This window comes from Alligator sinensis, unplaced genomic scaffold, assembly GCF_000455745.1.
Source record: "Alligator sinensis unplaced genomic scaffold, ASM45574v1 scaffold637_1, whole genome shotgun sequence".
Lineage (NCBI taxonomy): Eukaryota > Metazoa > Chordata > Crocodylia > Alligatoridae > Alligator > Alligator sinensis.
In genome coordinates, this window is record NW_005842368.1 from 798,408 (window position 1) to 824,430 (window position 26,023).

The window sequence follows — 26,023 nt, forward strand, 5'->3', positions numbered from 1 at the left end:
GCATCCAGTTCTTCCAAGTGACTCTGCACCATCTCAGGGTCTGCGCATGGCAGTCTGGCGCCTTGCTGTTGTCTGTCTACAATCCCATGGTGAGACATCTTGCCCCTCTCTTAGGAACGCTGAGGCAAAGAGCTCATTGAGGAGTTCAGCCTTGTCCCCCCTGTCCGTCACCAATTGCTTTTGCCCATTCAGTAGCGGTCCTATTCCGCCCTGGGCCTTTCTTTTCCTTCCTATGTATCTGAAAAACAGTTTTTTGTTATCCTTAACTTGGGATCCCATCCTCAGCTCCATGGTAGCTTTGGCCCGTCTAACTGCCTCCCTACAACTGTGAGCTGAGGCGGTATACTTCTCTTTAGTAATCCCTCCCTGTTTCCACTGCTTATATGCCCCCCTTTTTGCCCTTAGGCTGCTCTGGATTTCTCTGCTCAGCCAGGGAAGCCTCTTGGCCCCTTTCCCTGCTTTCCTCTGCATTGGGATCGTCTCCCTCTGTGCCCGAAGGATAGTTTCCTTAAGGCACAGCCACCCTTCCTGGGCTCTCAGCTCGCTAAATCTCTTACTCTGCAGTGCGTCACTGACTAAACACCTGAGTTTGCTGAAGTCAGCTTTCCTAAAGTCCAGCACTTCCACCCTACTAGTTACCTTACCCACTCTACGCCTTATGATGAATTCTATTATTTGGTGGTCACTGTCCCCCCAGGACAGTGTAATCTCACTGTAGTTAGTAAAAGGAAATCCGAGGTGGGGATGGACTACAGCGGTGGCCTCCTCTAGCTGTATCCACCTTAGGTCCGGTCTCCACTACCACGGCGTTCTTGAGTCCGTGTTTTAAGCCAGATGCGGCCTATTAACCTTCAACAAAATGAATGAGACGCGTTTCCGTATTAGTTATTTTAACCACTAAAATAAATATTACTTTAGATCTACTACGACCTCCCTTTCCAAAGGAATAGTTTGTTTTGTTTTTTTTACGGGAAGGGAAGCATAACTCCAGTCTGAAGACAAGCTGTGAGCAAATGCTGGGGGCGGTTTTATTTTTCATGCATTTTCTCTCTCATGTGCTATCAAAATACATTTTTCTGAGACTAAGTGGCATGGGATTGTTTGTCCAGACTAAGATAGCATCATTTAACACAAGGAATATTGGAGTATTAAGCAGAACATTGAATGAAACCACTGTAATAAGCAATTTATGGCTACTGATAGCACTTACAATTTAAGACAGCGCTGAGCCTCTTATGACAGTGCACGTGTGCATCTATGTGGAAGACATTTTATAAAATGAACAAAGAACAGGCCTGGGAACACAGGAGAAGCCTGCAAAGCACTGAATCTATGAGGCTTGAAGTCTAGAAGAGATTCAATAAAAATATGAGCACGCTGGTTTTGGATTGGAAAACGTGTTTCCACACTGCATTTCCCTAAGAGTTGACTAGTGTTCGCTTCCACTTAACCATACCCGACAGCGAGAGAACCAGGGAGAACAGCCCTTGGTAACCTCTGGCCTGTAACCTGGGAACTGACCCCAAACGTGGAGACGATGTGAAGACCCTGAGAGAGGCCAGCAATGTAGTTCTGACCTAGCCTTCAGGCTGGAAGTAGAAGTAGCTTGCGTCTGGCATATGCTTGAAAGCGCATAAAGGTACTGCAAAGCCACCCATAATTCCAGTTGATGCTATGGGACTGCAATCCCGACTCGTGTGAATAGTTAGGAAATAAGTTGGATCTTACCCATAAAGGCAACAAGGTCCAATGGCTAGAACAGTAAAGAAGCCTGGACTTGTACTCTCAAATCTGACTTGCTGTTTGAACTTTGCCATGTAACTAAACTTCATCTGCATGTTTCCCGGTCTGTAAAACACGGACAGCAGCCAGTCTGGCTGCCAGCTTTAAGATGCTAGGATGAAAAACACTGATTTACGTATGCACGTATATCCTCATACGCATGCTTTTTGTTTACGTGTATGGACATGTCCCGATATTGGTGCTTGTTTCTGTTCAACACGTCAGCACTGTATTTTTTAGTCTGCATAAAAAATGCCGGTTTGTTCTGAAAAGAGAATAAGTGGTAGGAAACAAAAGAAAAAGCTGCATCAGCCGTGGACTTTGTTATTACAATGGGGATACTGAAATGCCGGTAGCCATGACTAGTTCATTGATTTCACCATGTAAATGTGTTCGCTGAGAGCCCCAAAGCTGCTGTGAAAATGGATGAAGAAACGAAGGCAGCTCCACGGGCATGCCACAGAATCCGAGGCACGACTGGGTCCCAATTTCTTTGTACCAGATGTTTTATAGCAAGTCCTGTTTGAAGCAAGTTCCCCGGGAAGCGACAAGTCCTACCTGATATGGTCTCACTTTATGGTGAATCTCTTGTATTCCAACCTCTCTTGTCCTCACGTCACGGCACTAGCAAAGAAAAGGAGAGAAAACGTACATAAGAGGATTATGTTAGGCTCTGACACATTAAGATTTCCAACCACCCAGCGGGCTTAAAATTAAGCTGAAATAGCCTGACTTACACCCATAGATTTCAAATGGATAAACTTCAAAATAAAAATGCTCACCGAGCCATCACTAATATGCCTTAAAAAAAGGGCTTGGTGCTAAATGTAAAGACACGCTGATAAAAATCAATTCACTAAGAAACCGTTTATATCTCATGAGACAACATACCATTCGATTTACAAACAGCATGGCTTGCTGGAAATGTCAAGAGAAATGGAAGAACAAGAAAGACTTAACTGTTTTCATGTTTCCCTCTATGCTAGAGGTCTAAAATTGGAGAAATCTAACTCGATATGCCAGTAAGACTCTTGAGCAGGCAATTTCTAAGTCTGGGTAATTGGTTTTTATGAGAAAACAGGCACGTGACAAGTAGCAGACTCCCCCCTCCCAGCCCTGTATTACGGCAGACTGATTTAACTCTCTTTGTCAGGTGTCCTTACAGATGTACAGGGCAGAATAACCATGGGGGGACGGAGACGACTGAAACACAAGAGGCCTAAAAAAGTCAAGAAACGTTACAAATACTTTACAGCCAGAGAGAGACAGAGCCCAATCCTCAGCTGCTGGAGCTGAACTATAGCCTGAACCAGCCTTTTGTGCCTCTGACTGGAACCATGATAAACTAAGCATCAGGAGTAACTTTCACAATGACAGGCTCTTTTTTTTTTTTAATGTAAAAATGTCCTAAACATCCAAAGTCACAGCCAAACCCACATGAAACATCTGAAGGCATGCAAGCTAAGCAGCAAAAAGTTCACAAAATGATCCCAGCTCTCATAACCCCGAAGTTTTCAACAAGACCACGCCCAAATTACACCGTGTAAAACCGTTTTTCTTTCTTCCAAGTGACCATAAAAAAGCTGCAAGCTGGTGCATTTTGTTTTAAGGTAGCAGTGCTAAATGTGGTCTTACACAGACACACACGCAGAGCTTCACACTACAGACAAGAACCACGTATTGAAAATTTTTCATTAGCACTTTCAAGACTGTGCCTTTTCATTGCAGTCCCCAAGCTGTAATGCAAGTACCATTCCTTGCAAAGTCTGCCAACAGTGGAGGCATGATACCAGATAATAAAGCCAGTTCTCTGTATTCCACTTTTTGGGTACAGCAGCCCCGAAGATGTGCAAGAACGGTTACTGTTCAAAACTAAAAGCCATGAGTTATAACGTCTAAAAGTCCTGAGTCACTGAACCCAAAATACTCAGACACTTCTCCTTCAACAGCTGTACGAAAGAGTCTGGATACATTCATCAGTGAACTTCAAGAATCCCGAAACTTCGAATTCCTGGAAGTTCAGCCCCAACTATATTGGCTTTTAATTTTTTTTTTTTTTTTTTTACTTCTGCTTCTAGCCGATACAAAATACCAATGGATTTTCTTTGCATCTCAAGAAACAGTGACGAACTTTTCTGGTTGCACTCTCCACTCACTTCAACGCTTCTGCTCCAGTAAATTAAAATCTATAATCATCTGCTCAGTGGAAGCGTTTACCGAGCCGGCTCTTTACTGTCACAGGCTGGCAGACTCTGTAATGGGTCTCCGGCTCAGCCTGGCCCGTCACGGATCAGATATCTGCGCCCCGACAGCTGAGCCCGATCAGATGGCGATCAGATGGCTCGGTTCTTTTATCAGACTCTGATAGGAGAGGCTGGCTGACTGCCCCAAAGCAAAGGGCTGAGACTGCTCAGTTGAAAAGGTGAGCTGCGAGAAGGAGGCCGTCTCCTTTGACGACCCTGAAGAGAAAGGACAGCAGGAGAGAAGGCAATTCACGGCAGGCCCTGGAGAGGGTTGAACCTGGGGCAGGGCGTGGGAAGTAGGCTGCAAATAACCATCCGGGCAGCGGAGAACCAAGCTGAGGCATGGACAAGGGTACTGGCACTCTACCAGACAGTAGGGAAGGAGCAGAAACATTGGGGTTTTCCTTTGGGGGTGCTAAAGAGGGGGAGACAGAGCCCTGCCCGACAAAGAGGGCATTTACACTGCAACTGGGAGGTATTACTAAAGCTGTGTAGACGTGGGGCCTACCTAAATCGCGGCAGAGGCGCGCCGCTTAGCGGCTCTCTTAATTTTGCTCTTTACGCCACATGCCCCCGCTTGGTGAAGAGGCCCCGGCAGCCCCACTACTTGCTGCTGATCAGCCGGGTGGCAAAAACCGTGGCATATTTAAAACCACAGTTTTTGCCTCCTGGCTGATCAGCAGCGAGCGGCGAGGCCGCCAAGGCCCCCTGACCAGTCAGTGGTGGGGGGGGTGGCGGTGCATGGTGAGAACAGCAAGATTAAAGGAGCTGATTTAGGTAGGATGCTGGACACAAGGGTTAGCTGTAATCTAGCTACCTTGGGCAATGATAGCAACGTGGCCCTGGGCAGCACAACCCCACACAGACAGTACACGGTGGCTGAATGCACACAGTGGTTGAAGTCCATGCAACGTCACTGTAACTGGGATTCAAACTAGCTCGATAAAAAAAGCTAACTCCGGCCTGCAAGAGCTGCAATCACATCTCCAACTCCAACACAGACTTACCAAAGCCTCCCTAAGGGAAGGCAGGTCAGATAGGAGAAAGGGTAGATGTGCACCTAAGGGGAGGTAGGTCACAAACAAGGAGTACTGATGGACATAAACAAGACAACAGACCTCGGTGGAAGGGCAGCGTTCACCCAAAGACTGAGATGAGTTAAGGTCAGAAGAGGCAAGGCTAAGCCAGGTTCTCAAAAGCAAACTAGTAGTGCAGGGTGGGCAAAATACAGCCCGTGCGCTGGATCTGGCCCACCAAAGGTTTTTATCCAGCCCACTGGGGGCATCTCAGCCCTGCCTGACCCAGCATGCAATTGGTCCTGCCGCCCCCGGGCACGGAGCGGGACTGGGGCAGCACTGGCTGGACTCACTTCCCGGCAGCCCCTGCAGTGGTGGCTCCTTCCAGCTGCCAGCACCAGTCTCTGCCACCAACTCTGGCTCCGCTGGTCCCACATCAGGCACTGCTGGGGGCACTGGATGGAGTGGGTGGGCTCCATGGAGACCAGCCCAGGACCTGCATGGACAGGACAGGTGGCCAAGCAGATGGGATGGGCCAGGAGCGGGACACTGCAGGGGCATGCAGAGAGCAAGTCGTGGTTCTGCCCCGGGCCCCAGCCCCATGATCCTGCCCTGTGATCCCAGCCCCACCTGCTCCCAGATGCCACTCCTTGCCCGCTTGCAGCCCCATCCCATCCACCGGCCACTTAGGAAGTTTTAATGAGCTGTTGTGGGTGGGAGGGGTGCCGACCCAGTGCAGCCAGGGGGTAAGAGGTGCTGACCTGGCCCATGACGGCTCACCAAAACTCCCAAAGCGGCCCTCGGGCCCAAATAATTCCCCAACCCTTTAGTAGTGGCAGTGAGCCGCCACGCACCAAGAGGCACGGGCTGGAAGCCTGGACAATAACATGGTTAAAGAGTCCTGAGGGAGTTACCAGAAGTACGGCGTCCATTGTATTTTCATTTGGAACTAGGACACCCGAAGGAGGTCAGAACTATAACATTTTTTTTTAAAAACACGTTTTTCATGATTTATGCTTTTTTGAGTAGTGTATAGAGAGGTGATTGCAAGGAAAGCGTTATTCTTGTATACTGTGTGCATGTGAGGGCGTGGTGGGGCTGCCTGTGCGCTAGGTCCCAAAAGCCGGCCGGGGCAGGAGGAAAGGGGGCAAGCGCAGCAGAGCTTGCCCAGGCGGTGCAATGCAGGTGCAGTCTACCCATCTGCCCCACATCTCCCCCCCCTGCCATCCGGCCCACAGCTGTCCCCATGAGGCTCCGCATGGGGCTGAGCCCTGCCCACTTCCGCCTGGGACAGCCCACAACGCACTTGTCCCGCACCCGCTAATGGCACTGCCCTGGCCCTGGCCCTGGCCAGTGTATGTAGCTTCCCAGCAGGGCTGCCTTTCTCCCGCTCAGGTACCCACAGGTGGCTGCTCATCATGTCAGGCAGGCAGAATGGGTGGGAGGTGGCCGGGAGCTGGAGATGGAGCCCTGCATGCTGGCGCAGGAGCCACCCAGCAGCAGCTTCCCCTTGCCCGCCACTGCTTCCCCGCACCAGAGCGATGCAGCAGGGGCAAGAATTGGAGGAGGAGCCACTGAAGGCAGGGGGAACTGAGCAATACCTAGGCAGCCGCAGCAGAGGTGGGAACAGCCCCGTCGGGATGCTGTGCGCGCTGGCTGGGACCAGGGTGGTGCGGTGTCGTTGGCAGGCGGGAGCAGGGGGCAGGCTCTCCCCCATGCAGCCGTGGGCCGGATCTAGCCCGCGGGCAAAATGCCCACCCCTGCTGTAGGGGACAGGGCCAGGAGCAGTGGCCTCAAGCTGCAGCAGGTAAATTTAGGTTGCAGATTAGGCTCTAAGGTGGTCAAGCATTAGAACAGGCCGTCTGGAGAAGTTGTGGAGTCTCCATCCCCGTTTTCAACAAAAGGTTGGACAGGCACTTGGCAGGGCTCCTTTAGTCTCTGACCCTGCCTTGAGCAGGGGCCTGGTGTAGGTGACCTTGTGAGGTCCCTCCCAGCCTGACTTTCCTATGATCCTATAAATACACAGTAGAGTTTTCTCCTGCTACAATTTCTTTGTAATTCCAGAAATAGCAGGGATATGAAGTCTCATCTGATTTTTGCTAGAAGCCTCCCTAGGAAGATTTCTCAGACCTTAACTGAGCAGTTTAAATGCCTGAGGAGCTTCTCTTCCAATTGTTAAGTGTTCAGGATGAAAAAGTGCATGCAGGGGTAAAGGGTATAGCTGCAAGCCGTGTGAAGAGGAGGATGAGTAATAATAAAACCTGCTTACCTTCCGTCTCTGCTTTTAAAAGATTTTTTTTTTTTGCTACGCTATCACAAGCCTACCAATTCCCAGGTTATCCAGCGTCTTTCAGAAAAAATATATACCTCTAATATAGAAATGAAGCAGAAAGCACCCAACTTCTGCTTTTTTTTTTTTTTTAGAAGGGAGGACATTTTTCTTTTTTTTACCTGTGTCCCAAGATCCTTCATCCTGGCCAAGGCAAGTTCTCTCAGGTTACCATGCTCCACACCTGAACTGACTAGAGGCATTGGGATGTCCCTGTGGAAAGATGAAAACAAGAATTCTTATACAGCCATGTTAAGAGATGACTGGATCATCAGGTGCCCTCGTAACCATCTAGTCTGACTCCCTGTCTAACGTAGGGAAGTCCTCTGGTCTGTGTTAACTCCTGTTTCAAGTCCAATAGTTTTGGCTGAACTGCAGGATACCCAAACCAATTACCAGCTAAAGGAAAGTGCTGACAAATAGGTTACACGTTTGCTTTTGGTTGTCACTTCCAAATTTGAGAAAGGAAGGATGGTCCGATTTGTGTTTTTCCTTCTAGGACATTTGTCACAACGATTCTTCCCATCTCCAGAGACAGGTAGTTAGCCATGTCAGTCGGAAGTCAGTCAGAAGGCAGGAGAGATATGCACCTTTACAGACTAACTAAATAGGATAGACAGAGAGACAGACGGAGCAGCCGTGCGGAAAGCTTTCATGAACCCAAGTTCATTTCCTCAGGTGCTGTGAAAGGACAGCGTGAAGCAGAGTCGGAAGTGGAGTGAGTCATTAGACTACAATAGGTGGGAAAGCAGGAGGGAGAGGGAGGAAGCAGGGGAGGGAGCGCTGAGAGGCGTGCAAGCATAGAACCCATAGGAACAAAGGGGTCACAAAAGCTAATCCAGGTAATGAGGCAGACCAGATTTTTGCTCCGGTCTCTCAGGAGGAATCTGCCAGAAGGACAACATTTTTCAGCTTTGAAAGCTGGCTGTGCTGAACTGTAAAAATGTTACTGAGCCCCAAACATTTGCAGCACAGCCTTGTCAAGAAGACAGGGGAATTTCTCTTCCCTTTCACATTACTTAACAGGCAAATGACAGTCAGAAGCCACCCCCACACATAATCCAGTCCTCCAAGGAAGGGCGAGGGGCAGAAGCTCACAGACAAAGCAGAATTTTCCTTCCCCTGCTTTTTTTTTTTTTTTTCACATCAATTTGTATGGTGAAGCATTGAAAACAAGCAACGTTTTACCCTCCCAAAAGAGGGAGGATGCTCCTTATTCAGAAAAGACTGAAAAGAAATGTCAAGGGCGACTCGGTACCCTGCTCTGTAACACCCTTTTACCGAATGCTGCAGGGAGGAGGTGTCGGTTGAATGGCGCTTGAATGGGTGCACAGACTCTGCTGTATACACCTCTATTCAACTGAAGCCTCTGTCTACACCAATGTTTGCATTCTGCTTTCTAAACCTGCTTGGCTTCATTCAGAGGAAAAACGCTGTGGTGTTGAGAGGCCGGCTGTGGCCCTTAGGAGATGGCAGGTTGCAGAGTTCACAGAACTGCATTTGGAAGAACGTCCAATTAAGTTTCTTCAAGAGCCGTGCCCAACTCGGAGACATCCCTTTGCCAGAAGGCACACTGCTTTGTGAGAAGAGGATGATGCAGGCCACCTGTGCAGCTGAACGGTGTTCTTATTAGCATTTATAGCCCATGAATTATCACCACGATAGGGATCTGTGTATTACCAAAGGACCGAGAGCAGCAATGGTCCTTGGGAATTTATTGTCCGATCTGGCAAGGAGGGAATCTTGAGTTTCTCAGAGCACAATTGCTGAACCATTTTTCCATGAGCTGATCAGGCCATCTGCTGAATAGGCTACGTCTCTGCCTTCAGCTGACTTTTACCTGACGCGTGTCCCCTGTAATGTTGATCTGTCTCTCGTGGTGCAGACTTTCTTTGTGAATTTTCTTCAACGTGCCAGGAGGGTGTTTTTCACCTTCGCAGAATGAGTAACCAGTGCCTCTCTCAGCCTCCCAGACGATGGGCTAAGCAGCATGCATTCTGTTTCTAAATCAAAACTTGTGCTATATTTTGTATGACAGCCCTGGAAATTCAGCAGGAGCTTCAACTGAACTGAGATCTGAGTATTTAAGGACTCGGTGATTAAAATTGCTGGCATCTGGTCCTTCACAATTTTCTTTGCCATCTTTGTTCTCAGTGGCTGAGGGAGGAAAAAAGGCAGAGAGAAACTTCTACTCTTAGTGAAGTAGAAACAGCAGGCATGGTGCCATGGAAGGACAGACTGAAAAGACTTAAAGCTTTTAAATGGCACAGTATAGGAAGCCCAACAAGAAGCTATTCCGGCACAATGGAAGCACAAGAAGAATGGCAAGAGCCCAATGCAGCTGCACAAAGAGCTTCTAGGATGCTTTAAGTGCAGAGACAATGGGAAAACAGGTAGGTCACCAAGGAAGCTCACCAAGATATAGCAAGAACTTGTAAGGACCAAATCAGGAAGGCAAAGGGAAGCAATGAGCTTTACCTGGTGAGGCATGTTATGGGCAGCAAGCAGAGGACCTATACATTTGTTGAAAAGAAGAGAAAGACCAAGAATACTGTGGGTCGACTGTTAAATCGGGAACTCCTAACAGAAGATGCAAATAAAGCAGAGATGCTCAACAGCTACTTTGCCTCGGTTTTCACAAAAAAATTTAGCCACATCTAAAAAGGATTATACGGATAAGGAAGGGGACAAGCTGAAGGGATGAGATAACAAAAGAAACAGTTGGAGATCTTTCAACGGGTCTGAATGAATTCACGTCAGCTGGGCCAGATGAACTCCAGCCCAGAATACTGAAGGTCCTGAGACAAGGCATCTGAAAAGTGGGAAAGGGCCAATGTAGTACCCCTCCTCAAAAAAGGCAGAAAGGAGAACCCGGGGAACCACAGACCAGTTAGCCTCACCTCAATACTTGGGAAGTTACTTAAGCATATCGCAAGGAAATCCACTTGGAGAAGGAAAGACTGATCACAAGCAGCCAGCATGAATTTACTAGGAATAAACTGTGCCAAACAAACCTGATCGTCTTCGATAAGACTAGTTGGGTGGATATGGGGAATACAGTGGATGGATGGGAAGGATTGTGAACATGCTGGAGGACAGGACAGCAATCAAAAAGATCTGGACAGACTGGAAAACTGGGCTGGGACTACCAGGATGAAGTTTAATGCTGACACATGCCAGGTGCTGCACTTCAGGAAGAATAATCAAAAACACAAATACAAGCCGGGTGACAAATGACTGGATGGCAGCATTACAGAAAAGGTGGATCAAAGACTCGCTAGGAGTCAACAATGTACTGCCGCTACATGAAGGGTAAATGCAATGTTGGGCTGGATCAATAGGAGCATTAGGTGCAAGACACAAAATGACAGTGCCTCTCTACTTGGCATTGGTTAGGCCTCATCTAGAGTAGTGTGTGCAGTGTCGAGCTCCACATTTTAAAAAAGACATGGAGAAGTTAGAGGGCACAGAGGTGGGCAACGAAAATAGTAAAGGGTATGAAAGGCAAGTCATATGAGGAGAGGCTGAAAGAATTAGGCACGATCAGCTTGCAGAAAAGGCAATTAGGAGGGAACACGACAGCAGCCTTCAAATGTCTGAAGGGCTGTCATAAAAATAGAGGGAGCTGCCCTTTTTTCTATTTTTGCAAAGAGCAGGATAGGATCAAACCGATCGCCACATTTGGGGTCAGCAAGGAATTCTACGCGGTGGGCAGACTGGTCTGGACTATGGGGGCTTGACTGTAGCTGGCTCTGTAGCTGGCGTGGCCCTACTGGATCTCTTGGGCTTATTTTAACACCACTTGCAGCAGTGGGACACCGACTCCTATCATCCCCGCTTTGCCTGTGACAGGTTAGAGTGCCATACACTGCAGCTGAGAGACAGAGCTGATTGCGCAGTTTTAGTAATAGGTTAGACAGGGATTTGTACAGGATGGTTGGATAGGGATAATCCTGCGTGCAACCCAGGGCTTGGACAAGATGACCTCTGATGGTCCCTTCCAGACTTACTTTTCTATGATTCTATGACAATTTGGACGGAAGAGAGCTTATACTGGGGCTTACCCATAATGCAAAACAGGCGTCTCCTAGAAACAGCAGGATAGTGATAAAATCCCACACTCAGTATTTTTTTAAAATATAAAACAGTGGGGTTTTTTGGTTTTTTGTTTTTAAAAGAAAAGACAGCTGAGCCTGCTTCCCACGTGCATGACCGAGACCTGCTGGCTGACTTATCTGAACAAGTAAGAACCATAAAAAGTGAATTGTAAAAAGAGCATGAAGTAGGATGATGCAAAACAGTGCAATTTCAAAACATGGTTTATCCAAGTCCTTAAGGGGTTTTTTAAATCTCTTTCCTCACTATGCAGCATACAGCACAACATTAAAATATAGAACAGCATGTCCCACACACTAAATATCTAGAGAGGGCCGGATGACTCTGGGAACAGGTAAGGGAACTGGTTGCATCTAGTGGAGGTCAGCAGTGATTGAAAGTCATCACCATCGGGTGACCTATGTATCATATGTTACCTGGAGTCTATGTAGTTCCCTGAAGAAAGTGTCTTCATGACAAAAAGCCGTCACCATTTTTGGCAATTGCAATATAGACACACAGGTGTGAACGGGCCACGGAGATGCTCCTAAAGGTGGTCCCTGTCCAGCAGGGCTCAGGGAAGGGAAGCTTGCACTGCCGCTGAACATTACAGGGGTATTGTCTCCAGGGCGATCATCTCCATCTACTGCCAAAGCATGCTTCAAATCTGGTCGTGCTACTATCAGGAAGGGGGATATGAAGCACAAGGTTTGGGGTTTTTCTTTCCCCTCCCATTTGCAGTGTGTTCAAATGTTTCATGAAGCAGAAGGCTCCCTGAAAATCCTCACCTTGTATTCACACACACCAAAAACAAGGCACAATGCAATTAGCTAACCAGCTAATTGATTCAGCTGATTTCTTAGAGGAAATAAGCTCTCTCAGAGCCAACACAACAGACTTCAAACAGCTTCCATTACAAGTAATGAGCACTTCTCTTTGTACCTAAAGGACACACTAGAGGGGAACAGCATTTTCACCTGGGTATGTTAGATCCAAGGCATTAAATCTGAAGATCTTTCTATGTACTGTGGAAGAGCTCCAAAAGGGGCAGGCTGCTGTGAACTTCCCTACAGGGACAGAGAAATAAATTGGCAACTTCTAGCACTAGGTCTTCACCAAAAACCAGTGGAAGGACCTCGTTGTAAATAAGATATAGAAAAGAGATTAACAAATACCATTTATATGAACACACCTGAGCACTTCATCTGTATATGGGGGGCAGGGAAGAGAGGGGGGCGGGGAATGACCAACAATAACTCAGAAGCTTTAATTGGCATACTGTATCTTCCTTGCACCTTCCTAGCATTTTATGATAGTAACAAAAAGACACTGGCTTCTCATGTCCACTTCAGTTCAGATTAAGGCAGAATATTTCTGTTTCCATAGCTATCCACAGTTGTGTGCATGACACAAATGCACATTTTGGATAGCCCAAGGACAAAGGATGAGATTACAGATCCCCAGTGTTTTTTAAAATGCTAAAACAAAAGCAGTCCCTCAGGCAGGGATGTGTGGCATGAAAGTTTATGAGAGGTCTGCCGCACACTTCAATAGGGCCCAGATTTCATCTTTGGTATTCAGGCAGAGTAAGACAGCATAACCAGGGACTGAGGCACATGCCAGGAAGCTGGGAGACTCAGGGCATTTATACACATACTTTCTGGTCCTGCGACGCGCCAGAGATCTGTGGCTTCGGTGCAGACTCGATTAATCGAGTCTGCTCCGCACACGAGCTGGCGTGCGCTGCACTGCATCGTGTGCAGTTGTATAAGTGGCCAAACGTGCATCGGCGTGCAGAAAATGGCAGCAATGTGCTTCTGAACTAAAGCACCTTCTACGTGTTTTAGTTCAAAAGCGCGCCCCCGCCATTTTCTCAGTGCTGACACGCATTTCGCCACTTATACAACTGCAAGTGTTGAAAAGTACCTGGCGCTGCAAAGCGCCCAGCGCTGCAGTGCTTACATACATAAAAATGTCTATAGGTTTTACTCTCCACTATCACTGACTTGCCGTGTGATTGTAACTAGAGATGCACCGATATATCGGTTGGCACCGATAAAATGTCACTGGCTATTAGCTTTGTTTGGTCGTTGTAGTGGGCCTGAAGCACCCTGGCAAACGTAGTCCAATCCCCATACCCTGCTGCTGGCCTGAGCCCTCGACTGACTGCAGGTTCTGGTAAGCAACAGGAGGGGAAGGGGGCACCAGATAGTGGTCACAGGTTACCATGTTCAGCAACAGAGACCTTTTACTGGCTCCTGCTGCTGCTGCCATGGTACTACCACGTGCAAAGCAGGGGCCTGAGTGCTGGGGCTGCCCCGGAGATGTTGGGCTGTGCGTGGGCAGGATAAGGTGCTGCGTGAGGGATATTCTGTTCCACCAGGCACTGGGCGCCTTTGCAAGAGCAGCTTCTCTGTGCCGGCTACAGGAGCTTGGCTGCGTGCGGCCCGCCGGCACTGCACTGAGGCGGCAGTGTGCTGTGGGTCTCCAAACGTGCCTGGCGCCACCGTCTGCAAAAAGGTCTGCCCCATCCGCCCAGGATGGCAGCACAGGCTGCGTGGGGAGTGGGGCTGCGGGCAGCAGCCGTGGGCAAGGGGGTGACGTGAGTGGGAATAATCCTTCCTCGTCAGGCAGGAGGTATGTGTGTGTGTTTATAAATGCAAAACAAACAAAAAAAAGGTGGGTTTTTTTAATATCAGTAGTTTAAAACACCTTGCACTATAACTAGTAGTAGTTATCAGACTGGCTTTGGCCAATATGGTTGGTTAATCATCGGCTATTGGTAACGGCCGAGAAAATCTTTATCGATGCACCCCTAATTGCATCTAGGTCATTTTACTTCTCCATTTCCCAGTTCATCCATTTGTAAAAAGTTTACTGTTATTTGTCCAAAGAGCATTAACAGCCTCAAGCAAAAGGTTTACTACATACCAGATTATTATTTTAGTTACGTTGTTCCTGCATAAGATCCTGGTTCTCCTCTGAATGGATGACGACTCTGAACTTAATGTCATTGGCAAATTTAATTGATGCACTCCTTTTTCTGCCAAATTTATTAATAAAAATCCAGTCCCAAGGGTGAGCCCTGGAAAACGGCACTAGTGCCCATGAAGCCTGAAGCTTCCCTTTCAAATGCTGATGTCACCTACCTTATGCCTAGTCCCTTCTAATTCTTCTACTAATTCCCATCTTCACTAATATTTCCAATGTGGTAGCACATAAAATGCATTACTGAGGGAGACAGATATGATTTATTATCTAGTGTCTGCTCATTTCAGCCTGCTTTTTGGAGAGATTCTGTTTGTATCGAATGAGCAGGCTGGTGTCGTCATATGTTGCTGCTGCTTCCATGCTTTCTGTATAACAGTCCCTATGCTAGCATCACACCAATTCAGAAGAAAGGGAAGAGAGAGGATCCTCAAAAAAGACTCCACACAAAAGATAGGGAGGCACAAGACACAGTGCCCGTTAAATTGGGCGTAAGAGGATTTTAGGTCTGAAATGAATGAATGAAGAGAGCCACATCAGCTTGGATTTGCTAACCCCTGTGAGACATCCTGAAGAGGGATTCTACAGCTGAAAATATCCAATGTTTCACAGATCCTGTAATGAGAGTCTACATCTATGAGCTTTGTATTTGGCCAAACTGAGACTGTCCATTAGCTCAATCACTGTTCCTGGACGGATGTCTGATTCGACGGTTCCAGAAAACTGGCAGGACATAAGTGAGTGAGAGAGGCAGGTCAGCTGAAATAGTTGTAGGGACTGGAGACAGTTTAAAAAAAAAGTGTTAGTACAATAAAGATTAAGAACAACAAGATAACTGCTGTGGTTAAGGTTTTTACTACAACCTAGGACAATCTGTACACAGCTGTGACCGAGAGCCATTACCTCTGAACCCGGTACACTCGTGTCCACGGTGGTACAAGAGCCAGGATCCTAGCCACCAAATCCACTAGGGTGCTTGGAGGGTAACTCTTATATCTTCCCGACTTCCAGAGCTCGTACAGGCCAGTCCCACGGATCACCAGAGTTGGGTAGAGTTTCAGACCATCTGGGCGAAAAGCCGGGTTCTCAAAAAACTCCTGTCAACAAAGCACACACGTGTAAATAAGAAACAAAGGACCGGCTTCCCGAGGATATCCGAGCCAAGAAGTCATCCCTTAAAAAAACCGCATCAGATGACATTAGAGGGAAGGAATTCTTGTAAGACACAAATATGAGCCCAAGTTAAGTGCAACAAGCAATATCAACAGCATGACTTGCGCTGCTTCCAACACGTCCAGCCTATAACCGTTCTTTCACAAATAAAAATGTAATACTCTACATTAAGGGATATGCTGCTAAAGAAGAACCTACAATGGTAATGCCACACAAGGCAAGGAAGTGCACTGTCATTTCATTTCAGCCTGAAGTCAACAGATGCAGAACACGCATTTTTATCTGTAATTTGGGAGGAGAACAGTAATAAGGAGTGTGCTGAACTTCAATCTTGGTGGACAGTATTTAGAGATTAATCAAAGCATCTGGGACTTACCATTTGAACAGATATGAAAGAAGCTGATTCACTGTACAAGCGCAACTCATGCCTGTGCCCTGCCAACAAACCGCACTCCCTACCGACATACTCAATTATGCCTTAATCCCAGCCCGGGGCTTCAAGGGGAAAATTCTCAAGTCTGTGTTCCCTGAAGCCACTGGGTACCTCATACACAACGGTTACAGAATACTGCTCTTCTGCAAATCTAAAATACCAGGGACCACCATTAAGATTGCTTGTCTCAACCTAAACCGAGGAGTTTGGGATCAATTATCCACTATGTCCATGGATCTACTGGCATGGCCTTGGTCACACCAAATCTTCCAAAGGGCTTACACATGTGAAACAGAAGCCAGAACCCCCAGTTAGGTGCTGAGGCTCCTCATACATTGCATGGAGAGAATTAGGAGGTGTTCGAATGGGATTAAAAAAACCCAGCACAGTGAGTAGAAAGCCACCTAAGCTAGCCAACAAGAAATGTAGAGAAAAAAAGCAGGGCCTGCTTTTTGCTTTAAAAGAAAAGGGGGTGGCACTGCCCAAATTTTAGAGGACAGTCTAGCAGTGGGAGCAATCGCACTTTCTGACACTTGGGTTCAATTCCTCCGCCTGCTTAAGCAGGGTCAAACCTACATCTCAAATCCCTCACCAGAGTACCCCAACCACCAAGCTATAGTTTTATTTTCAGTGGGAGTATTCTGCACCCCGCCAGTTGAAGCTCTGTTTATATGCGTCCAAGATTAATTAAGCCAAAGAATATGACAGAGGGACCACGTTTGGTGGTTTAGACACTCACAGAGGAGGGAGCAATCTGTGTCCCAGGATTGCTTCTAGATAAAATAAATAAAGACTCGTGGCCGACTCTCTCGTTACCACTGTGAGGTAGGAAAAGTGTTATCCCTGTTTACATCAATTCTGAACTGAGGATCAGGTCGGTCGTAAGTCACTTGTCTACTGCATCTGTGGCTGACGTGGGAATAAAATTCAACCTTTTCTCTCATCTGAACCACCAGCCTATTCCTCTTGCTGCAGATTAAGCCATTTGAAGCGTCTGTGGGTAAGGCAGATTGCCATCTCGTTCTTGCAGAACGGCACTAGCTATTTTCCAGTCCTAATGATTTCAACACTAAAAGCACTGCTTAAGGGGATTTAAGCATGCTTGATGTTTCTTGTGGGACCAGCCCGGCTCTCAGCTGTTCACACCTCATTAGAGCTTGTCAGACTGTTACTCAGGAGTGCCTTACCTCTAATAGCCGCCTTGAACTTGACAGGCCCCAGTCAGTTTCAGATCTGCTAATATGGCAGCGCTGACAGAATTGAGATGGGCACGCCACAAGAGAGGCAATTTTCCGATTGCCGAATACGCCTACTATGTGTGGTTTAGACTAAAAGTGATGTACCAGTTCTCACAGCTTCCCAGACCACCCTGCCTTACTGCTTCACTTGTGTCTCCTAAGCAGATGCCCACACCTACCTTCTAAGGTGTTAGTCCATAATTGGAAATAACATTGCTTCTAAAAGCCTCTGTTTCAACCATGCACTCCTGTTGTGTCTGCAGTTAGGTCTCCAAGCATCACAGCAGTTCAAATGCAAGACTTTACACCCTTTCAAAGGATCAAGTTGAATAAGCTAACCATTTCTAATTCATCATAGGTTGCTTTGGTCATTATCTAGTCCTGAGGCCTTCAGTCCTGAAAACATAGATTCATAGATGTAGGGTCAGAGGGGACCTGAGCAGATCATCAGTTCGACCCCCTGCCCTGGGCAGAAATGAATACTGGGCTCATACGACCCCTAGTAAGTTTAACCTCATCTGACCCCAGCTAGGTAGTTATCAAGCCTCCTTTTAAAACCCCCGGGGTAGGAGCCAGCACCGCTCCTCTTGGAAGCTGGTTCCAGACCCTAGCCGCCCTGACTGTGAAGTAACGCCTCCTGATGTCTAGTCTGAACCTACTCTCAGTCAACTTGTGGCCGTTATTCCTTGTTACTCCGGTAGTGCTCGGGGGAACAGGGTCTCACCCATTCCCTGCTGGTCCCCCCTGGTAAGTTTATAGATGGTCACCAAGTCCCCTCTCAGCTTTTTCTTGTGGAGGCTGAAGAGGTTCAGGTCCCGTAGCCTCTCCTCGTAGGGCCTGCCCTGCTGCCCCTGACCATGCGGGTGGCCTCCTCTGAACCCTCTCCATGCTGTCCACATCCCTCCTGAAGTGCGGCGCCCAGAACTGGATGCAGTACTCCACCTGCAGCCTGACCAGTGTCGCGTAGAGGGGGAGGATCACCTCCTTGGACCTGCCCGAAATGCATCTGTGGATGCACAACAAGGTGCGGTTGGCCTTCCTGACCGCATCCCTCCACTGTTGGCCCATGTTCATTTTGGCCTCAATAATGACTCCAAGATCCTTCTCTCCCTCTGCACTGACGAGAAGGGAGTTCCCCAGCCTGTAGGTATGCTGCTGGTTCTTCCTCCCCAAGTGCAGTACCTTGCACTTGTCAGTGTTGAATCCCATCCTGTTCTCGTCCGCCCACCCCTGGAACCTGTCCAGGTCCAGTTGTATCCTCTCCCTCCCTTCTAGTGTGCCCACCTCACCCCAAATCTTGGTGTCGTCAGCGAATTTAAACAGGGTGCTTTTCACCCCCGCATCCAAGTCACTAATAAAAAAATTGAACCGACATAACCTTTAACAAGTCACAGGACTTTGAAATTTTTGCTTTCCCCCCTCCACCATTTTGTTCAGAAGACTTCATATCAAATACACAGCTTAAGACGCAGCTTTTTCTGTATCAGTCTTCAGTCAAGCCTCAGTACAGAAGTTACCACCTTAATCCAAAGGCTCCATTTAAAAAGTTTTTAGTTATGTCTCCTAAAGTATGTTGTGTCAAAATTAAGAGCTCAGAACGTCAAGTCGGCTAAGTCATGACAATGAACAGTTGTGCTCTACATGCATACAGTGGTAGCAATCTGCATTTTACAAGCAGAGTCTTGACACATTCTGGAGAGGTAAAAATGACTGGACCAATTTTGCAAAAAAAGGACAAGAAAATCAGTGCATCACCTGGGCCTCTATCACATAGCGGCAAGGCCAGGGATATCATTCAGGAGGCCTGACAATGTCAAAGACACTTTACAAGTTAAAATATGTTTTTGAGTGATGGAATAAGAGTGAGTAACAACAGAGCACTTGGTTAAAGTGCTCTGAAGAGTCTCTCGAGATAAGGTTAGCATAAATATTAAGAGAAAACAAAGACAACCCATACTTTTGCCTGGAAATTACTAAAATCTGAACAAAACGCTAATAAAATGTCCAAGCAAAACAAAAATAAGAGGAAGTTACCCTCCTTAATATGCACCAAAACTTTGACAATGCAATTCAGTAAATACAAAGAAATAAATCAATGACTCCATTTGTTTTTGATGCTGGTTCGAACCTTCCTCCAGAAAGGTTAAAAACATTAATATTCACATAACATTCTTTACATTGAGCTCAAAAGAACACGCAAGTCACTGAGTTCTTAGGCACTATGTGATTTAAATTGCAAATCCAATGCAAATACATTAATGCAACATTAAGGATGAGAAACCAAACATTCAAAGGTGAGGTCAAAAGTCAAGGTTTTTAATCCAGCTTGAGTTTGGTACTCACAAAGCCTTTTTATTTTATACTACAAATCTGACTAACCATCACACAGTTCCTGAATATATTACTAAATATATGCCAGAAAGTGGAGCTAACCGTTTTCTTCAAATTATATCACTGCAATAAGAAACAAAACCAAAAAATCCCTTGCCGCTTCTTCCTTCCCAAGCCCTTTTCCAGGGGTAAAATAAAAAACAAAAAGAAACAACTGGGAAAAGAAAAAGGAGAGAAAGACGACGTGAATGTCCATTTTTTTCCCTTTAAAAAAAAAAAGGGGGGGGGGGGGGCAAAAATGAAACGTTTGATTACCACGCCTATGAAATACCGTATTTTCTCACACAAAACGAGGGACATACTAGGAGGCAGGCAGGCGATTTTGTGGGCTGACTGTGGTGCCCGCCGCCGTTTTCATGTTTTTTCACGCCAAGGCCCCCCCCGCCGCTGACTGGCCAAGAAGGCTGCCCTTCAGGCAGCTCCGCCCCTCACAGCTGATTGGAGAGGGCAGGCCCCTCAGCCAATCAGTGGTGGAGGGAGGAGGGGGTGGCTCCCTCCGTGTGCTGACAGCTGTATGAACTGCTGGCGCCCACTGAGAAGCCAACATTTAATTTTCAGCAAGTCCCACCCCTGTCCCTGGAGATTCTGCCAAAAAAATTGCAGGAAACACTGCTTTTCATGGGAACTGCCTCAAATTGCAGTTCCTAACCAATCCGATCCCGTGTGCTGCCTCCAGGGCTGCCTGCTGATCCTGGGATCACGTCCCGACTCTGGAGCTACATGCCAAATCCAACCGGGACTCAGAGCACAGCCCGGGACACGGTGCACATGGTCGGACCCGGCATATTCCAGGTACCAGACCCTGTGAACTGGGTTCAGCCCAGCACACGGCTCCAAAGCCAGCGTACGGGGCTGGACTGGGCACAATTACCTAGACCTTGAACCAGGGCGGTCCATGGGTCCAACCAGCACGCAGGGCTGGCAGCCGGCTTGGAAGCAGGCTCAGCTCCTTCACTGCTGCCACTCATCTACCTTGAGCAAAGATTTTTGTTTTTCTTTCAGGCTCCAGTTCAAAATCAAGGTGCGTGCTACGTACCGGGGAAGTTGTATGCAAAAAAATGCAGCATGTAGAAGCTGAAAAGGAATTGCAACCAAGCAGCGGTAGAAACTTCACCTTTGTCGACCTAGAGCCGAAAAGGTATCTACTCTGAAACGCTCGAGGCTGCTCACAAAGGAAGAGAGAAGGATCCTGGCTTCTCCTATATTTCCAGGTCCTTCACAGCTGCGACGATACTCCAACCCGGCACTTCCCAACCAGTGTGCTGCGGCGAAAAAGGCTGGGAAACTCTGCTCCAACCTATCACAATTAAGAGAGTTTTAAGGGATGGGCAACATTTAGCTTCACTGACCTGTACCCTGTGGCCATTCAAGGCAAAGGGCCTCTTTAGCTCGACTACAATGGCACTGGATCAGGCTGCTAAAAGCACCAACCTGCTTTGAAGTGCCTCAGCAATTATACATTTTAGAGGATAAATGAAAGAGGACTGCAGCCTGGACTCGATGTCTTGAAAAATCAGTTCATGTACAGCATCGTATCACATGAACATCCAAATGGAAACATCTGCAACTTCAATGATGACAGATCCCATTTCTCCATGTGTGAAGATGTTTCTCTCTCTCCACAAAAACTACAAGGCAAGCAGGGTCCCAGCAAAACAGAAGGGTGATGCTAGAGCAAAATTTTAATTGGTTTGTATGGGGAACAGGGAAAGGGGAGACATTTCTGTGGGATTTTAACTAAAATGACTGGCCTGATTCATCAATAGTTTTTTTTGAAGTCATGTTCAGGTTGGCAGCATCGGGCTTTTCAGCCTAAAAGGACTGCAGTCTCCCCCGCCCCTTCCCAGTTGCAAGCATCTGAGAAAAAGAGGTTAAAATGGAAAACTGGAAATTAGAGGTAATATAGCACTTCCTAACTGCAAACAATGTCACAAATGACCAGAAAGACCTGCTATTCAACATCCTGCAGCTTTATCTAGGTTCCAACAGACACGCTTTATTTGTCTGAGCAGCTGTTCTATGAATTACAAATAGCAAATCTTAATAAATTCCATCAGCATACACTTTCCAGTGTAAAAGGTTATACAAGTTAGCCACTAAACATATTTTATGGGAACAGTAATTGATTTTACTGCCACATGCCTTTGTTGTAGAAGTTCCCTGTTATTATGGCTAATAGCATCTATAGGATCCATTCATCCACAGCCTCATAAACTCACCCCTGGCATGAATAATCAAGGTCCGATCAGAACAGTGTTAGTCATTTAGGTGCTAGAAAGCTACTGAATTTCCATCAACGTGTAGGCTGGACTCCAGTCTTTTGTCCAATTCCAATCAGTTTTTTAGTTAAAAAAAACCCTTAGCAATTTCCATAATTATTGTCCAATGTAATGAACGTTAGATTGAAAAGAGCCACCTGTTCTATATCAGTGCAAACCAAAAGCATGAGAAGAAAGAAAACCAAAAAGAGGAAAAACTGGAGGTTGGAGATGGAAAGCCACTGGATTTGAATGTACTTCTCAGTTTATTTGTGCAGCGCTAACAGTCCCATTTTTTGGCGGTGAAGTCTGCGTAATAGTTACTCATCCATCTGTTTCGATGTGCAGTACAGGGGTCAAATGATCCTGGACCAGTATTTGGAACCGCATTGGGCCCAACATTTTTTCCAACTCTGTGATGCGACAACTTGGCAAAAATTAAGTCATTTTGAATCTGAACTTGCGTCCGCACCAGGCCGCAACTTCCATTCCAACTGGACCAGGCTACTAGAATTAAAGTTGCACATTAACACTCTTTGAAAGCTGCAATTCTGCTCATTGCAGTGCTGGAAAAAGAAGCGGAGGGTGCAGAGGGACAGGCCACCCCTGCCAGAGAAGGGCAGAATCAGCTGCCATCTTTCATCTTCGAATCATAGAAACTGAGGATTGGAGGGTCCTCAGGAGGTCCCATCTAGTCCAACCCCCTGCTCAAGGCAGGACCAGCCCCAACTACATCATCCCAGCCAAGGCTTTGTCTACCCGGGTCTTAGAAACCTCCTAGGACAGAGAGTCCACCACCTCTCTGGGGAGCCTGTTCCAGTGCTTCACCACCCTCCGAGTGAGAAAATTCTTCCTAATATGAAACCTAAACTTCCCTTGCTGCAGCTTGAGCCCATTGCTCCTTGTCCTGCCATCTGTCCCCACTGAGAACAGCCCAGCTCCATCCTTTCAAACTGCCCTTTAGGTAGTTTCTGCTACAGGTTGGCTCAACGCCACCAGGAGAGCTCAGTCACTGTATAAACGCTGCAATTCGTCTCCTTTTGCAGGCTACGTAAAATGGCAGAATTAGTTCTATTAAAAATGAAGTCAGACAAAATCAAGTTTTAGATTATCGCCCATTAGAAATGAGTTGCCACACAATTCAATTCCACTGACATACTCAAGGGTGTCGATTTAGATATTACCTGTAATAAATGGAGAATTAAATTTATGTGCTGCTGTTGAGAGGAACAGTGCCTGAAATCTCAGTGTTATAGCATCCCGTATCTATTTGAGCAGAATAATTTATAAAGGTGAATAATGGTAACACTTAAAAACCTACAGCAGCACTGAATGGCTTGTTCAATTCTACAGGGGATGAACAATCACTCAGTGGTTTTATATGTATTTAAAAAAAGTTGCTGGCCTAGAAATGCAGTTTTAGTTTTATCTTTAAATCTGCAGATGTTTTTGGTTAAATAGGACAGCCCTTAATTAGGTATGCAGACATGTTTTCCAGTCTTTGAGACTTTACAATTTCATAATATAGAATTACTGGAGGAGTTGTAGCATGAATCTATCAGAGAATTAGAAATATCTGTTCATTAGTACCTAGTCTTCAGTTATAATAACTTATAATACCATAATCATACAGTGCCTTTAATTACTAAAGGATCCCAAGGTACTTAAGCTATACATACACGGGAATGATTTAATTTACCAGAGATACGCTACCGCCTCTGAGGTGGAACAGAGATGCTCTTGAACAGTGCTCAACAACCCTGCAAATAGTTTAAGACAGGAAATGATCATCATATCAATACAACACAGCCAAATTAAACTTCATGGGTCTACACAGACAAAATGCAATTAATCTGTGCTGTAATCTGGCCATAGTGCAATTGTGAACTCCTCCCCCATCGCTGCAAAAGTTGCCCAGGGATTCCTAACTACAAGCAATCATAATTTTGGCTTCATTTTTTATTTCTCATTTATTTATCAGCATCAGAACAAAATGCTCAACTTTCCTCAAAAAATGTCATTCTCTGACTATGTCCCTCCCACTCCCCAGCTTCCTTCCTCTCCCAAAACTCAAGCAAAGGGGCAGGGGTCTTGTAGTCTGTCTGCCCTGAAGATCACTGAACTCAATCTGATTGACAATAAGGGATGAACTCAAAGCCTTTGTAGGATCCAAACATGAGATGCTCTCTCTATTTGAAGCCATGGGGCTTCAGCTCAAATACGTGATCACAGCTGAAGCAGAACTCATGGGGAAAGGGAGGAAAGGCAGAGACTTCATGAGGACTCATGCCTCCTACTGACACAGTAATACTTGCAGCTTACCCACGTGGCTCCTTGGAAGGACTAGGTTAGTTTGTGAAATCCGAGGTGAAGAAAGGCAAAAGGAGCAGGAGCATGTCTTTTAAAATTGTAATACTTCTGGATCATTATTGGTATGAAGAGATCAAATGCGGCTCTCCAGACATCAAATCCACTTACTAGCTCCTAGTTAAAATTTGTATACCTCATAGAAACCTTTCCAGATTTCCTTGGATTGACAACAGTTATCAGGGGTCAACTTGTAGCTTCCCTAGGATAGAGCGTCCCCATAAACCACTGCACAGTCAAGGGTGGAAAAACCATTTCCAGTGATTGCAATAACCCTCCTGACCCCAGGTAACTACACGATAAAACCCTTTCAACTACTGACCAAATTACACTGCAACACTTCGTCAATAAACAGTGCATAAATAGGATTATGAAACCTACTGATCCATGAAAGCAATGCCATAGAAATCCAAATATTTTACCCCAACAGGTCACTTTTGAGGCTATGATTAATATACCTGGCCACCCATTTGCCAATGCTTTTCTTCATTTCCAGTTTGCAGAGGTATGTGGAGAGAAGGACACCCTCAGTGTTGTCTCGTCCTGAGTATTGTGCAGAAAACTGTCTTATGCCAAATTTCATAAATGGCAAGAACATTTAAAAGCAGATGCAACAGGTTATGGGAGAAACCCATCAACATCACATCATCAGGACCTCAATAAATCAAGCACTGAGACAACCTGGAACACAAGCAGGCGATCTAAAAGTCTAAGATCTTACATTTTTGGCAGATGCATATAATGAATGGGAATCATCCTTTATTATCCATGTACCAAAGTTAGATATTTCTATAATATTGTAGTATTAAATAGCAGTGTAGCATCTGTGTGCCAAGCAGGTAAATTATATCTGCACGCAGAGGTCTGTAGAGCAGTGATACTCAACCAAGGTGCCGCAGCACCCGGGGGTGCCTTGAGATCCTTTCAAGGGTGCTGTGGGGTGCCTGTTAAGTGTACAAACAGTTTCACAAGATAAACCCAGAGATTTCAAATAGAAATCTATAGGTTAAAACCATTCTACCCTGTTGTAGTTTTTCTTTGCAATAGAAAAGGTTCTTTGGGTACATCTGATACCTTTTATTAAACCAACTCAAATTTGAGCAAGACAGTGACAGCAAGATTTACAACTCAAGGCCTTCTTGCTCATGGGCCCCAGAAATCCAACAGACAACAGCGCCTCCGACTTCATGTTCATCTGTCGCCTCTGGTCTTATTTCAAATGGGCGAGAACCCCCTGTGTTGCACATATGCACTGCACCTAGCAAACAGGATATCAGTTTATATAGAGGGCTCAAAGGCATCATGGATGATAAGATTTTCAAGAAGGGGAGGAAGGAGGACCCAGGCAACTATAGGCCAGTCAGTCTCACCTCCATCCTTGGCAAAGTCTTTGAAAAAATTATCAAGGCTCACATTTGTGAGAGCCCGGCAGGACAAATTATGCTGAGGGGAAACCAGCACGGGTTCATGGCAGGCAGATCGTGCCTGACCAATCTAGTCTCTTTTTATGACCAGGTTACAAAACGCCTGGACACTTGAGGAGGGGTGGATGTCGTATACTTAGACTTCAGAAAGGCCTTCGATACGGTATCCCACCCCATACTGGTGCACAAGTTAAGAGGCTGTGACTTGGATGACTGCACAGTCCGGTGGGTGGCGAATTGGCTAGAGGGTCGCACCCAGAGAGTCGTGGTGGAGGGGTCGGTCTCG

The 26,023-nt window shown here is 46.5% G+C and overlaps 1 protein-coding gene across 1 annotated transcript in view; it reads right to left on the reverse strand.

Moving 5' to 3' along the window:
• ELP3 (elongator acetyltransferase complex subunit 3) overlaps positions 1–26,023 on the reverse strand; it is a 127,707-nt gene that overhangs the window by 27,557 nt on the left and 74,127 nt on the right. The window contains exons 10-12 of the mRNA XM_006029257.3: positions 15,357–15,550; positions 7,493–7,583; positions 2,341–2,406 (exon numbers count right to left, since the gene is read on the reverse strand). Coding sequence (XP_006029319.1) covers positions 2,341–2,406; positions 7,493–7,583; positions 15,357–15,550 — 351 coding nt within the window. The remainder of the gene's footprint in view (positions 1–2,340; positions 2,407–7,492; positions 7,584–15,356; positions 15,551–26,023) is intronic.